General features: G+C 46.9%; 1 protein-coding gene across 1 annotated transcript in view; it reads left to right on the top strand.

Annotated features, from left to right (window-relative positions):
- LOC120619317 (uncharacterized) overlaps window positions 1-16228 on the top strand; it is a 44309-nt gene that overhangs the window by 1313 nt on the left and 26768 nt on the right. Inside the window, exons 2-6 of the mRNA XM_039883642.1 lie at window positions 477-536; window positions 1072-1177; window positions 2782-2812; window positions 3028-3082; window positions 6823-6976. Of these exons, the coding sequence (XP_039739576.1) occupies window positions 477-536; window positions 1072-1177; window positions 2782-2812; window positions 3028-3082; window positions 6823-6976 (406 nt within the window). The remainder of the gene's footprint in view (window positions 1-476; window positions 537-1071; window positions 1178-2781; window positions 2813-3027; window positions 3083-6822; window positions 6977-16228) is intronic.

Genomic DNA, 16228 nt, shown 5'->3' with positions numbered 1-16228 from the left:
GCAGAGAGCCTGATGGGAAGAGGTCAAGGCGTGCGGCAGTGGGGACCTGGTCGGAGCGGAGGCGGCCGGGGCGGGGGGCGGGGGGAGAAGATGGACCTCACTTTCGCTTTCACGAATATAAGCAAATGGGAAAAGCGATATCTTACTATTCGCGAAACCCCGGATAGTTAGGAAGCCCCGAGTTAGGGCAGAATCGGACTCAGGCGGAGCGCGCCGGGGTCGCTCGGGGCTCCCTCCCTCCCTCGGGAGGCGGCGTGAGTCTGGCTGGAGGAATCGACGGCTGCGATGGGATCCCCTGAGCTACAAACTCGGAGCGCGCTTCCCCAGAGACCGAACGCAAGTCCCGCCGGCGGGGAACGGCCCGGCGCGTCACGTGGACTCGCGCGTCACGTGGACTGGCGCGTCACGTGGACTGGCGCGTCCCTGCCGGCCATCAGGATGGCCTCCTTCGCTAGATGCGCCATGCTCGCGTTCAGGTCGCGTGGAGCAGACTGTATCCGACTCCATACGGGAAGAGAAGCCGAAGAACCAGCGCCGTATGTATTGTCCTTGGCCGCCGTGCGACGGCCCTCGGCCTTCCCGCGACGTAGACGAGACGCGGGTCTCCGGGGGCTGAATGTCAGGAAACCCGGAGGCCGGAACGCGACCGTATTAAGACCGAGACCGGGCTGCGCCGCTGCAGAAAGTTCAGGAAGCCTGCCACCCACCTCTGTAAGCTCTGCGTCTCTCTTCGGTCCCGCCGGAAAGGGACTTGTCTGTCCTTCGCAGTCTGCACACTGAGGCTGAAATCCCTTGGTGACAACTTCAGGTCCCTAAGGGCTATGGTTAGCTGGGCGGAGACCAAGTCCCACATCAGAGCCGCTCCCCCGAGGGCGGGGCAGCCGGGACACGACCCAGGTGTCACGTGTCCACGCAAACCTGCCATACACTTCTTGGAAGTCAGGAAAATCCACCCCACGGGCCTCCCCGTCACCTGCAGCTGCTGGCCGCAGTTCTGCTCGGAGCGAGGAGATGGGCCTCCCACTGCCACCCGAACGCCTTTCCGCGCTGCTCACCTCCATGTCCGTCCAGGCGCCTTCTCCGGTCGAGCAGTTGTCACCGTGAGGCACGCGTCTGCCACCATCCTGGTGCTCACGAGCTCCATCCCGCGTCCTTCGACCCTGCCCGAGACCAGCAGGTTGGGACCCGCGGTGCCACCCCGACGAAGAAGCCCGTTTTCGTCCCTGGCTTGTCCCCTCCCGAGCCATCGCCAGTCCTAAAGCTTCGCACTGGCGCGGTCACCTATTAAGGCGGCCACCTCACGCCACGATTTTGTCACCCCCGCCCTGCACGAGTGGGAAAATAATGTCGTTTTCTTTATAACCTTTCATTCAAGAAGTTTATGGCTTCCCTTATGTATTACTCGGAGACAAGTTCCCAAGAAGTATTTTTTTTCCCTGTTTTTAATGTCTTTTCAAACAATCTTTAAAATAATACATCCAACAGCTCATTTTTCCAACTGATATTTTCACTGCTTATTCTAAAACTTTAGAATGTTAAGCTTCACTGGTAAAACTTTCTACATAAATTATGAATCCAACTTAATTTAAATTTTTTCATAGGTTATTATGAGGAGCCAATTTTCAGATTTGGTAAGTTCTAATTCGGTGCTAAAGTGTTCAGCCTTTGGGTATTAAGTTTTCTTAAGTAAAGCATGAAATAATGTCTTTCATCCGAGACAAAATGTGGATGGCAGATGCATTTCAAAGGGTTTAATTAATTATCTCAATTTTCGACCACCCAAGAGTAGAACTGGGGTTGAATATATAGCTACAGCCCACAAGTGCTGTGGTGTCTGCCAGGCCTAACAATTTTCGTAATTGAAGACCTTGGCAGATCGTTTGGTGTGTCTGAGGAAGCCATGTACTTACCTACGGTAAGATGGGGTAAGCTGTAATTCCCACGCCTTCTCTGTTTTATTTTCTGGGGTCGATAAGGAAATTTCTTAAAGTCGATTGGCTCTAAGATATTTATTTTCATTAAATAAAGCGTCAAGCCAGTCATTATCATGGCCCGAGGAATATTTTTGACGGTAAGTAAGAAATAACGGAAAAGAAACCTTTGTTGGGAGACTCAGAAGGACTAAGAGAACATTCAGCTAAAGTTTCTATAAATATTTACAACGCCCCCAAACAGCACTAAAGTGCTTCAGCCTTGACAATTCACTACGTTACAAGCCCCGGGATGGATAGTCAATGTGTACGCAGGAAGCTGGAAGAGATTCAGTCAATCGTCAGCGTGATATCAGAAGAAAAATAAACGCCCAAGCCAGGATCCAGCGGCTAGGCGCTTGATGGCGTTATCTGGGGATCAGAAAACAACCTCCCCTTCTATCGAAGTGTTTTCTCGCCAAGCACTCGGTGCCGAAAATTTTCACCACTGGATGCCCGAGTAAATAAATGGCCTCACCTGATTACAATTATTCGCACTGGAGCTCGCCAGAAGAACAGCAAAGTTGGGCGACGTCCTTTAACAAAATCGAGCCAGCAGAGCACTGAGCAAACATTTCAGAGAAGCTGTGTAGGTTATTCTCAAACTCATTCTGGCATAAAAACAAAGCGAAAATCGGTTGTCATGTTTTTGAGCCAATATATATATATATATCATCTCCAAGCGCTAAGTGAACGCTTTCTAGACTTAAAGTGATGGACGACAGAGAAATGAATCCCTTGACCAGCTAAATAAGGTAGCGGCGCTTTGATCAGGGGCTGGGGAGTGAGTGCTTCACCCGAATTTTTGTAGGTGGTTTTGCTGGTGTGGGGCCGAGGAGCAGGTAAGAATTGCCGCGACCCTGAAATTTAGCAACTGCATGGTGCCATCCAGTGTCGCAAAACAGGGGGAGAGGGAGGGAGGAGGCGAGGAGGGGACCAGTGACAGGAGAGGAGGGGGGCGAGGCAGGACCCCCTCATTCGCGACGATTAGGGAGCCCCGTGGAGGAGTCGGCCTCCGATTCTGCGCCCTAATCTAATCCTTCTCGGGGGCTTCCAGAGCCTGGCCCCAGGGGGCATGGTCGGCGGCAGCAGCAGCAGCGTCATGGGGGAGGGTGTTCGTCACACGTGCGGAAGCTGAGACCCCGCCTCCCGCCTACAGCATCGGTCCCTGCATTTTAACCAGGTCCCCACACGCGGCCCGCATGTCCTCGTGGGAAAAGCATCACTGTTTGGTACCTGGGCGTAAACGCTCCAGGGAGCTTTGCTAACTGAACTTGAAACCAATGGAGTCAGCTAACAAATACATGTCACTGTGCTATTTTAATCCGAGATGAAGTAATAATGGGACTTGGTTTTGGTGCATTTCATTCTAAAACTTAGAGCCTCTGTCCATCGTCCGCCTGCGGTCTACGTAGCTGTTTGAGAACAAATTACGCTCTGCCTCTCCCCGGTTAAGGCACTGGGAACCGGAGACCCCAGGTGAGCAGATCGACCTGCTATTTCTCCCTTTTCCACACGAAAAATGAAAACCGAAATCGTGGGTTTTTTACTTTATTCTATAGTGAGTCGTAGGCGTGCTTAGGAGACCTTTTCTAGCTGATGTTTAACTTTTACTTACTTACTCGTAGGAAGTGTGTTTGTTGACTCGAGGGAGGCTAAGAAACCATGAAAAATCTAAAGCATTTGGGTCACTTAAACATAAGAATCTAAGTTCCTAAAAAGAGTTGTCTCTTACAGAGTTAAAGAAAAAAAAATGAGAGAGAGTGAGGGAGAGAGACAGATGGAGAGAGAGCGAGGGAGAGAGAGAGAGAGAGAGAGAGAGATTGAGAACCTCTTTAGTGCGTCCAGCCCAACTCCCCTCAGATCTGACCACACAGCCCAATACATGCTCATTACAGATTCAGAACAGTCGAGAAGCTTCCGGCTCAGATATCTCTCATTTTCATCTGACCCCAATTTTCCCACCCAAGTCTCAGACCACCCATGGCAAACAAACAAAATTATTACCGAGAGCTAATTTGATAATGAAAACGGTTTGTGTGTAAATGGGTGAAAAGCAGACATTTCTATGAATCCTTTCCTTTCGAATACAAGTTCGAGGCCAAGTCAGACGTCTTTACCTCATCCGGCAGTTGACGTGCGTGTCCGAGACACAGAACTCACGGCTGCCTCCGCCGTCACGGCCGTCCGCCGGGAGTGCGCACAGACAGCACGCTGTTCCCACGATGTGTCACGAGTTTCTCGAATCATCTGATTTTCCATATCTCAGTTTCTCTATATGTGTTGAAAGGGAGACAATACGTGTCCCATCTGAGTCACTGTATTCTGATGGCGAATGTCAACTATTAACCGCGGGCTTTACAGAGCTTTCCGGTGTGTCGAATGCTGCATAAATACAGAAGATTTTGTTGGTGTGTTTTCTTAAAGACTTTTAAGATTTTAGGATTTATAACATGATATGTATTCTGGGATTATTTAAAAGTATGCACTTTGGGAGGTCCAATTCTGCAATTAATAATATTTATTCTTGAACAGATTCTTCTTCAAAAGGTCGAAAGCAGAAATTGACCTTTTTAATGTAGAAAGACATGTCGCTAAGTGACAAAAACATAGATACACTGTTTTTGTTTTTTTAACTTTATTTGACTGGCCTTAAATAATCATAAAAGCACATAGGTACAGCTTTGAAAGAGCGACTAACACACAGACACAAAAGTGACTTATTGGTGTTATTTTTGTTTTATTTTTGTGACTACGACGTTTGGACATTTGATTCAATTTCGTTTTCTTGGCCGGTTCTTTTACCACTAAACATACGTAATTCTATATACTAGATCTAAAATTTGTGAGCTCGGATTTCAAACTATAAACACAACAAATTTTAGACAATTAGAATGTTAGATAGTTTATCAGACATTCGATATCAGTGTATTTTGGTTAACTTGTACGTTAGGTTTTGACTTTTAGCAGCAATGCGTATAGACTTTTTAACATGCGGGGCTTCTTTCATAATTTTTATTGTTACGGTTGGTGAGTCATTGCCCCTCAGATACCCGAGTCAAATTCTCATGATCATCCGTGCGTCGAGTCGCTAAGCGAATGCACGAGTGCCGACCAAGTGCGATGCAGTCGATCCAAGCCCCGGAAGAAGACACCGGTGACCGACCAGCTCCCCCGAGGCCCATTTTCCGGTGGGGAGAGACATAATCGACGAATAAATTTAAAAACGATAGCGATAAGTTCAGTGAGCAGAAGAGAAAGCGAGCCAGTGAGTGAGACAGGTAGACAAGCGGCGCCGTTCGCGGGGGAAGGCGTCGCTCTCTCCGGGCGGCGACATTGGGGAGCACAGATGATGAGAAGGAGCCAGCAGGTGCTCCAGGCGGGGGCGGCAGCAGTGGGGTGCGGGGCTTGAGGAGAGTCCGAGACACCGTGAAGGCCAGCGTGAGCGCGGCGTGGCGTGGCAGGAGGCTACGTCCAGGGCACAGCGCCTGATGGCGACGAGCGACTGTGCCCTGGTTATGTACTTGCTGGGCCGGACTCTTCCTCCTTGTTGAAAAAGGTCCGGGGGACCTTGACACCTGGCGGCACCTTCGCCCACCTCGTGCGCTGAGTGTCTGGGTCGCACGTCGTCTCCTGGGCCCGATTTACTCGCACGTGCTAAGCGTGATTATTTTGGGAGGCGACATCCCTCGTTGGAAAAGACATGAACTCAGTCCCGGATGGAGTCCCATCAGACGCCAGGGTGGCAGGAAAGTGTCCGAGTCTGTTTCTGCCACCCAAGGCTGACTCTGGATTGTTGCAGCGAGTAAGTCAGGCGAGAGAGACCGGCTCTGAGTGGGTATGCGGGAGAGAGCGAGCCAGCACCCAGCTCGGCGCTGGTGTTTATGTCGCGTGAGTCTGTGGGTCGGGGTGACTGAAGACCGGGTGTCATCTGGCCTTCCTCACCCATCGCGCTGTGGCCGTGGGGTCTGACGTCCCCGAGGTACCTGGTGCCTCTCAATCTTTACGAATGCACCAGAGATTTTTAGGATGCAGATTTTTGGGACATAACTGAACAATACCTCCTGGCTGCCAGCTGCGCGCACACCTTGCGTTACCGAAAGAAGCGAATTGAGAAGGGCTTTATCCTGTTTCCTCTTGATTCCTGCCTCGTCGAAGCCTGCGATTTGATTTGATAGTATCGCTTCTAATATTTTCCCGTGACTGCCCCCCCGCCTCCTCCCAGATGTAATAACTACTCAGAAAGGTTGATTCTCTCTGCAGGGTCACTACAGACAGGCTCCAACTGCGATAAAGCTCCTTCGCTTGTCCAAACGAAATGTGAAACGTCCCCCTTGAAAAGAAAATGAATTTGTGCCTCAAAACAAGAGCGAGTTCGCAGAGCCATGAGAGTATAATTTACTTTCTGTCGCCTCCAAAGTTAAATGGGGTGGGGACCCCGCAGACACGTTTTCCAGGCAGGCAAACAGGCAAATCACAGAGAAAACTGCAGGGCAGAGGGGTGATTGAAAGGGGAGGAAATCCTGAAAAAGCCGAGTTTGCAGCCCGCCCCCACCAGGCTCCGCGAAGGGTGGCTTCAGGTCCCTTCCTTAATTCTGTCACTGTGAAATCCTACAGCCATGCTTCCACACATAAAGGACAAATCATCTCAAGAGGAGGACCCAGATGCTTTCAGTTTTAACTCCTCTCCAATGGAGGAGAAGCCAGAATGCCCAGCTCGGTCCCGGCGGCCAATCGGGCGGCTCTGTGTCTCCCACGTGACCGGCTGCCCCTGTCTTTCACATGGGCTGTAATTTAGTTCAATTCAGAACTGCAGATAGTACAGGCTTCACGGGCACAGGAGACGCCTGAGCACCGGGGGCTCGGCCCCGGGTGACTCTCCGGAGCGGTGTGACCGCCCTCCTGCTCACACACGGGGATCCTGCACCTGCACCCGGACGGCCCGGCAGGAGCCCCTGCTCTGCCCCTGGGGACGAGGCGGCGGCGGCAGTGACCCCTTCGGAATCGTGAGTACCCATTTCTTTCCGTCCAGGGTACTGATTCAGAGAGTTTGATGTCATAAGCGTCGGCTGTGGGAAGATTTTGCAGGGCGCTCTTTTCCGCGTGCCGATCGCAGGGTATTCGGCCGGCAGGAAATACATTTCAGGGACAATTGTTGCTTGACGACGGGGAAGATGAAGATTTAAAAACAAGAGTCGGTCTGCGCCCAGCGTGGCCGCGGGAGGCTGCGCCCGGACGCTCCCAGCGCGCTGCTTTGTTCGTAAGGAGGGCGAAGGCTCCCACATCTGCACTTAGTTCACGTCTCTGCGCGCCTCCCGTCCTATCAGATCTGACCTGTCCCCAAGAAAAATAAAAGGCAAACTTTGCTGACTCCGCTGACAGGAGCCCTGGAGCCTGCAGACCTCTGACAGTTATTCTAATCAGCTCCGAAGGACCGCCGAGACACTTGGGGGCAAACGGCTCCTAAATGCTGAACAATGGCTTCGAGCCAGGGCTTCCCTTCGGTTTATTTTTCAACCTCCACTTTTCATTTTATAGTCGTGATGGAGTCTGAACCGGTTTCAGGGTCCGAGCCCAGGAAATGTGACATAAAGTCCGGGCAGGAGTGCCAGGCAGAGCCAGAGCGGCCAGCGTGAAGGCGAGAGGGAGAGACAGCTTTCTGTCTCAGGACCCAGCCTTCCCTGCAGAAAGATTTTCTTTTTCTGAAATTCCTAATAGGGTGGAGTGAGGGCGTGGGGGTGGGGAGGAAGCACGAGGGAGGCTTCTGGAGAGAAGAAGCAGCTTAAGGAATCAGATAATTTGGGATTTCTTCGTACTCGCTGGCAAAAGATAAGATTAGCATCCGAGTTACATTCATGGTAAGATTTTTTTTTTTTTTTGGATGGAGTTTCACCAGAAGCAACCTACAGAGCAGTTTATTTTCTTACTTGATAAAGTATTTGGAAACAAATGGGGGAGATGCTCCCATATCACGGCTTTCTTATTATATCCAGCTAGCGTAATGGAGCAACGCATCACGCCTTCACTTCTAGAATCATCCGACGCCTTCAAAAGTTATAAGCTAAGTCTCGTAAGAAATTAAAAGGCAAATCGAACCGACGTGATTTGGGCCGATGAAGATTTTGAACAACAAAGCTCCAAGGAGGAGGGAGTGTGTAAGGAAACATCGCCCTCCTCATTTGAAAAAGAGAATATTAACTCCATCAATTATTGAAAGGGATTATTCAGAGGCTCCAGACATAGCTAATTATGGCTTCGAGAGCAGATGAGCAAAGCTTGTGCTCCCATGACAAAACTCCGGCCCGGCAGGATTCATTTTCTTTTTTTCAAAGAGGACCCAGACACTCGTCTTCACATAATCTTTTTTAAATACACCATTTTCCTCTTTGTCTGCTCTCTTGTTATCTGCCCCCCCCGCCCCCCGTGCTCTGAGACACCTGAAGGCTGGATGTGGTCACCAGCAGCACCAGCCTGTCTGGGCGCCAGCCAGCCAGGCCCCCCAGTCGAGGGGCTTGCACGCACGGCATGGGGACGGGGGCGGGGGACGGGATGGAGCGCTGCACACACGGGGAAAGATTCAAGACGACAATATCCCCTTTCTCTTCCCCCAGACAGCCTCGACTTTTAACCCCTTCACTGCCTTTCAGACCCGAACTCCTCAGGCAGATGCAGGTCTCGAGGGACAGTGCACCTCCCACACCCCATCCCACGGCTTCCCACGCCCCACTGGGCACAGAGACTTCACGTCCACAGACCCATCGGGGTCCGTCGGGATTGGCAGTGTGCCAGCTCAGGAAGCCCAGGCTGCGTGGGCGGGAAGCATGTTTTTGAATGAACTTGAGTTGTCTGGAGAAAGTCAAAGGTGGTTAGAAAGATTCTTGCAAACCTTGCAGAAGGTGGTGCCATTTCTGATGATGCTGTTTCTTCAGGCATCTCTCTCTCTCTCTCTCTCTCTCTCTTCTCACACACACACACACACTCGCGAGGCACACTCAGCAAGTCTGTCATCATATCACAGAGAAACCAAGTTTACCGGTGATGTCATCACATATAAAATTCCGCGTCTGTGGGCAGCATTTTCAATCACCTAGTTGCCAGTGTCTGTGGGGTGCGTGCCCATAGGAAGTTCACGTGTTTGTGGGGTTAACCGACGCCCACAGGAAAGGCCTGTCTTATTGTTAGCCGTCTCTTTCTTGGGGCTGTGTGGACGGGCGGCGTGAGCCCGCTTATGGAGACATGTGGATGGCCGGGCGGCGTTGGCCGGCCGTGGGGTGCCACGAGAATGTGCCGGTGGAACATTCCAGGGGGGCTGAATCTCAGTGGCACAAATGGGAGGTGCAGGCGGAGAGCGTATTGAGATTGTTTCGATCGAATCGCCACAGTACTGATATGTGTGATGACTCAGTGGTTCTCATTTGCCATTTAAATTTTCGTAACCCTTAAATCATTTTTACTGTTAACTTACTGCTTAGGGAAAGATGGTACGCAAATGATTTAAAAGTAGGGCTCGTTTTATGTGCTCTGGCTTAGGTGGTAGTTGGGCTAAGATTCTGTGCTCCGGTCCAGTGTTGGTATTTATTTTTGAGTCTATTCGATGCGTCTTACACTGAACAGTTAGCCCCCAAACGAGCCATCGGATTTTTAATAATGTGGAGATTTCAGTACAATATTTGATTTTACTTAAATAGAATAAAGTTATTAATTTTACTGAAACCTATTATTGTATCCGAGTTATAAATATAGACGTCTCTTAATTACCAATTTTTAATATTTAATTTAAATTAATCTTCATGAACGTGAAATGGCTGGGTGGGCTTACCAGTTCTTACATTCCAAGTATTTGCTACATTATTTTCTTAATTTTGGAATTTGCTCTAAGTACTTCTGTCTCGCATACTTAAAAAAGGATTAATCTTGAAAGGATCTGGGAGGCACGTGAATATGATCAGCACTATTTACACATTACCACATGAATTGATGAGATTAATTTTGCTGAGGTATGAGTGATTGTTTTCAAACAAGCGAAAAAGTCTTTCCTTCTTTTTAGCTGTCATGTTCCTATTGTCGAAAAAAGTATACAGCTTAAAGAATGGACACATTTTTTACTTAGAAAAAACAAGCTACACAAGTTAGGTGACATTCTATGGTGTAAGACTCCAGTGCGAACTAGTAAATAACTCGGAGAAATTCTTGGGCCTGACTCAATAATTTTTATATAAATAATTCTTCCAACGTATAATGGAGTTCTTGCCTGAGGATGACTTATGGAATTGTTTTATCGAAGATATAAAAAAAAAATGAACAGTTGGATTTAAATTTCACCTTCTTTCTAAAAACAAAACACGACCTTGCCCACTGGGCGTGCAGGTTGGTAAAAAGGCATCTTTCAAAAAAAAGAAGATAATGGACTTGATTGAAACATTTGAGCTATGTGAGGTCAATTCAAGAACAAATGGTTTTTCAGAGCATAATGGAGAAAGAACAATTTACTATAGTACAGTTTATTCTTCCTACACAATAGTAATGATTTATTTGAAATGGCAGAACAAACAGAGCAAATATACAAAAACAACCAGTGATAGCTCACGTCAGGGATCTATCAGGATTCGTGCGTTTCGTCTATTAGAATGGTCTTAATTCAATTATTTATCTGAAGACTTTAGTTGACTACATTCTTGCCTAGCATATGTTGATATTATAATCATGTATCGTACATGTGTGTAGTATAGATAGTACATATATTTGAATATAGTCTTATGACGAAAAATAGTTGTTGGTATGATATTATAACCAGAGTTTTTACAATGCTCTTGAGTGAGAATATTAATGTATTTTAATACAATGAAATGCGGGTGGCAATCCCAACTAGCTCTGTCTATGCTAGCAGAGTGGCCTGCTCCGATATTGGTGAAATTAACATATTAATGATGTCATTAGTGCAAATGCCTCATATCAGAAAAATGGCAATCATATCAGAAGATATGACTCTAATTTGGCAGACAGTATGAAATGTCATTTTAATAGAAACTTCTGTTTCCTACCATTATGAAGCTGATTTCTAAAAGTAGACTGACACTTGGAATCTCTCTTTATAAAAAGAGAAGTTAGAAGTGTTTTTTGTTTGTTTTTTTAAACTGAGCCTGTAGGGCCTGCAGTCACTTTGAGTAGGTGCCTCTGTTCAGAGAACAGACACCCAGGACCCTCAAGTCTCAGTGAGAGGAGACGGGGAACCTGCCTCGGCTGCTCAGGCCTCCAGTTTTCTCCTTGCCGAGGCCTGTGTGCAGACCACGCTCAAAATTAATTGGAGTGAAAACTATCAAAGTTATCTTCACAGTTTGCGAGAGACCCACGGTGCTGCGGATGGCCTTGCGGGAGAGTGTTTACGAGTGATCGAACGTTCCACTGCCTGGCAGTCAGGCTCAGCGAGGCCCCGGGGTCAAAGGGGCTCGTGAATCACGGGTAGGAAACGCACTGGGTAGCGCCGATTTGGAGGTTTAAAGAGGACCGTGTGGGATATTTCACCGTGGCCAGCTTTGGGGGGGTTTCTGGCACATCTTTTTGAACGTCGAGCCTGCAGTTCAGCTGCAATAACTTGTCGCATGTGTGGCCGAGGCCAGCGGCCACGTGCTTCTTTCTCATTTAGATGAGGTTTTTCCTTTCAATAACATCTTCCTTCCTGACCTGCTTAGAAATCCCAGCGAATGAAATCAGCGCAGGATTTTCGATTCTAATGGACCACGTGCAGGGCAGGGCCGCTGCAGGAAGCAGGGCGGCTCTGTGAGCCCCCCTGCCCCTGTCAGTCTCTGTGCTTCCCCTCCCTGGCCCATCTAAGCTCATCGAAAACATTTAATTTTGAGTAATATTCAGAGAGTTGCAGGACTAATCCTCAACATGAATTATTGGAGCTGGCCGTTGCTGCCACATCATCGCAAGGAATCAAAACAGAAGTCGCCATGTACTTTCCCAGGCCCCCGACGAGGCAGTGAGCGAGCGATCGGTTAAACAGTATGTTAACGTAATTGGTAGCAATGACTGAATTAAGACGAAAGCACGATGATACTAAATTTATTTTACTCGCCACTATTAGGATATATAGATATATATATTTTAAATATACCACCAAAATATCCATTATCTAAAATTCTTGGTTTGTTATGTGCATAGTCATTATATATATATAAAAAAAATATTTTTTTCTGGATATTTTATTTGGCCTTGGATTAGTAAAAGATATCAAGAATTTAAGATGAGCCACCTGGTCCATGCAGCTTACAGATCACTCACGCTGTAAAACTGGGCGTGTAAATTCTCCAATTTTTTTTTTTGACAAGTTCTTAACTTAATTTCCTCCATAGGTTAGTTATTACTACAAAGATTCAAAGATGTTCTCTTTCTAAAGATTTAATTTTAAAATGGTACAAGTATTAGATGAAAACAAGTCATCCTTCTGATACTGACATTATTTTTGAATAATAAGGATAGAAAGAAACAGGTACCAAAGGTGCATGTTTTAAAAATACACAGTAGAGAAGACAAACTCTGAATTAATTACCATGTCACCAGCCTTGTAGCAACACTGCCTCCGATTTGCGATTCTTTGCTCCTTCTTCTTCAGGTGACATTTTATCTCAAGGAAATCTACTCGTTGTCAAAAATAGGGTGCCCCATCAAGAGCCACACTCATACGGTTGTTTGAAAAATACATCTTATGGCAAAGATCACTTAGAATTTCTTTGCATCAAAATTACACAAAAATCAAAATGTGATTTGCCCACAGCGTTCACCACTGTGAACTCATGTGCTAAGTCAGCAACATGTGACGTCTATTCTTTTGACCCTTGGAAAATTAAAATTTTTGACATTACTGTGTGTGTGTGCGTCTGGGAGTCACATTTGTGTGTGTATATATGTGTGTGTGGATCAGGTTGTGTCACCAAAATATGAGAACTTTCATCATGCCATTAAATATATGTGTTGATTACTACAGCTCACATTTGGTGATTTTTCCAGTGATTTATGAATTATGAAATTCCAGTAGAAATGTGGTAGTAATTTAGCCAATTCTTGTTCTACCATCCCAAATGAATAAAATATATTTAAGAATGTAAAAAATCAAAATAGAAACAGAAAACCTAAGCATAATGCAGAGTCTAAGGTATGAAATTGTATGCATTTTAGCTTATTTTTACTTGGTAATGACAGACATTAATTAGCAGTGAATGTCGCCCCGTGCGCAGGTGATGGATCTTGGGGATCTTGAGGAAAAGCATGAAATTTACATTGGTGTTGCAATTTCAGACGACTGAAGCTAAAATGTTCAAAATGGACAGGTATAAATGAGGAGTGGAACTCAGAGTTTCTCCCGTGTTCCCTGCTTCCATGCGATTCTGAATAATAGATCTCGATCCCACAGGGTCGTAGGTAATCACAGAGGCTCAGTGAGCACTGATATTTTTACTCGCGTGGGGTCGCGGTTGAGATTTGCTGCTCCGTCTTCCTGTTTGTCCTGGATCCTGAGGTGACCCGCACAGGACAAGTTCTGATCTGTCTCGTGGCTTTGCAGCTCTGTGACGTGTCCCGCCTCGCCGTACCCTCTTTCCTGCTCTGTAAAGCTGTGATGAACAGTGGGGCACAGAGGCCCCCGAGACCCGCGGGCCCCCTGCGACTGTGCGCGTCGTGCTCAGGGGGACCGTCCCCTGGGCGGTGGCGCACACCTAGTCCCCGGGCGCCCGCCCCGATGCCGGCTCGCAGCCGCCCCTCCTCGTGCCTCGTGCAGCCACGGCCCATAGCCAGGGCTGTGTGTGTTTTTATTTGAATTTTGTGTTTTTGTATTTGGCGAAGGCCGTAGGGCTAACAGGGTATAAGGGACACCAAAAGAACACGCATCCCGGAGATGGCACTGGTACACGGGACAGTGAGCTCGCCGTGAACCTAACCTGGCAGCGCTTGCTCCCAGCTTGGGGACGCGCCGCGTTGTCCTCGTCCTGTCCCGGGCGTGGTGCACCCCGGGCAGGTGTCGGGGCTCACCTTCCCTCCCAGCGATGCGGGACCAGAGAAACGACGCGAGAGTGTCCTGAGGGAGCGGGTCCGAGCACACGACTGGCGATGAGGAACACGGGCCGGAAAGCCGGTGCCAGGCGAGCTCGTCGCCCAGACGGCCGGCTGGAAAGCTGTCTGTAAATGTCACTTCCGGGGAGGGGGTGGGCGGGACCCAGTGGAAGTTCCATTTAAGGCTCTAAGTAGTTAAGTTTCCTGCTGCAGAAACTTTCGTAAAAGAGGCACATTTCACAGGGCAGCAGGGCCACCTGGACAGGACATTATGTCGCAGATATCAGGAGACATCAAAGCGCCCGGCCACCTCCCCGGGCATCGTAAAACGCTCTACGAAGCGCCTTTTGCCCGGGAAAGATTTAAACAGTTAAGGTGATTATTTCTTCCCATCTCAACAGCGATTATGGAGAAATTCATCCTGCGGTGAGTCTGAGGACAGCCAGGGGTTAACTTTCCAGAGCTCTGTGAAGAAGGCCGGGAAGAGAAGATGAAATGCAAGCAAAGAGCACACGGCCTGCGATTTGCCTGGATTTGTGGATTATTCTATGTCTTGAAAAGGAGAGAATTAGAGGCGTGAGGGGACTCTGGGGGAGCCTGGGTGACCCTGGCGTCTGTTCGGTCAGTGCTGGTCAAGGCCTGGGTTTGACCCCCGCCCCTCCGCCCGCTCCCCGATCCAGGTGACCACTTCCGCAAGCTGGACACTGCACACACGCTTCGGATTATAAAGGAACAGTGAGGGCTGAGTTTAAAAAACGATCCAGTGGTTATGAGGCCCCCATGTTAAAAAAAAAAAGGTGAAGAGCTGTGAGCTTGTGTCCACTTCCTTCCAGAATGAATGAGCAGAGACCATAGTTCTCCTTCAGGGTACAAGTGAGGCCATTCGAGTACAGATTACACTGAAACCAGCTTGGCATATCTATAATATCTACATATTATAGATATCTATAATATCTATAATATAGTATTATATAATATATAATATTATATATCTATATAATATCTATAATAGTGATTTCTGTCTAAACAAATTCCCTTTGAAGTAAACATAGACAAGTCCATCTAATGATTTCTTTTAAATTTTCACACATACACTCTTAGTAATACATGATACTCTTATTTTCTAGGCTTTTTTTTTTAAAGAATTGATTTTACTTTTAAAAATTTCATTAAGTAAGAGGAGAAAACACAAAATGTCCTAGTATTTTGTGCCAAAACAGAGTAAAACTTTGAGTCTATTTTCTCTTTCTGCTGAATGTTTATTTAGCAGACAATTCTCTAATTTACATAAGTTCACTCATTTTAAATATGTTTTTGAACTCTGCAGAAAATCTCTAACTTATGAGGAAAACAAGGGGTTTAAAATTTTACTAAAGGAGTCACGGGTAAACATATCTTTTTTTAGCTAGAATAAAAAAGGCAGAAAAAAAAATCTTTAACTTAGAAATAGTTCAAACTACTCAAGAAGTAAAAGCAATGTCGTATACATCACGCTTCCACCACCAGATTCACGATTTTTAATGTTTTTCCCTATTTACTCCATGCCATTGAAAGATGACATGTGCACAGTTGAAGACTCCAGCTCTTTCTCTGTCTCCTGAAGTCCCCCTGGCTGCAGAAACGGTCGCCACCCGCTACACGCTAATACTTCCTCTTATCAAAACCGGCGAAACGCGAATGAGAAATCAAATGGGAAGTTTCTAAATCTACCTTAAAATTATTGGAAAGTGTTCAAACAAGCATATTTATTCATTTTTTAAAAAAAACATAATGGTGATTACATATAAAGGTTTAAATGAAAAGATTGCTCTGCCCTGCCTCGACTTACTTCCTTGGTGGCAGAAATTAAGAAAATAGGCCCCTTGCCTCCCTTTCTGTCAAATTCTTTAGACTCGAATCTTTTACATTTTAACTGTTTTCGCTTCACATAGGGGATCGATAATATGGTTAAAGTTTATATTCTAATAGGATTTCCATTGCTCTCGGTTCATTGAGGAGCATTATCATAGGTAGCTTTGTGCCTGGATATTAATTTTCACATTTTACACTCTCATCGTGTCTTGTGAGGATGCGTCTTTTGAAATATTCTAAGGAGCCACAAATGTGCCTTTGGTTTGATTGGCTAAGAAAATATCAGCAGTATCACAGATAGAAAAATAGGCACTGATGTGAGGGTTGTTTTTTTTTTTTTTTTGCCTCTTCATTTGTAG

Source organism: Pteropus medius, unplaced genomic scaffold (assembly GCF_902729225.1).
Source record: "Pteropus medius unplaced genomic scaffold, Ma_sr-lr_union100, whole genome shotgun sequence".
Taxonomy (NCBI): Eukaryota; Metazoa; Chordata; class Mammalia; order Chiroptera; family Pteropodidae; genus Pteropus; species Pteropus medius.
This window is presented reverse-complemented; position numbering and strand designations above follow the sequence as displayed.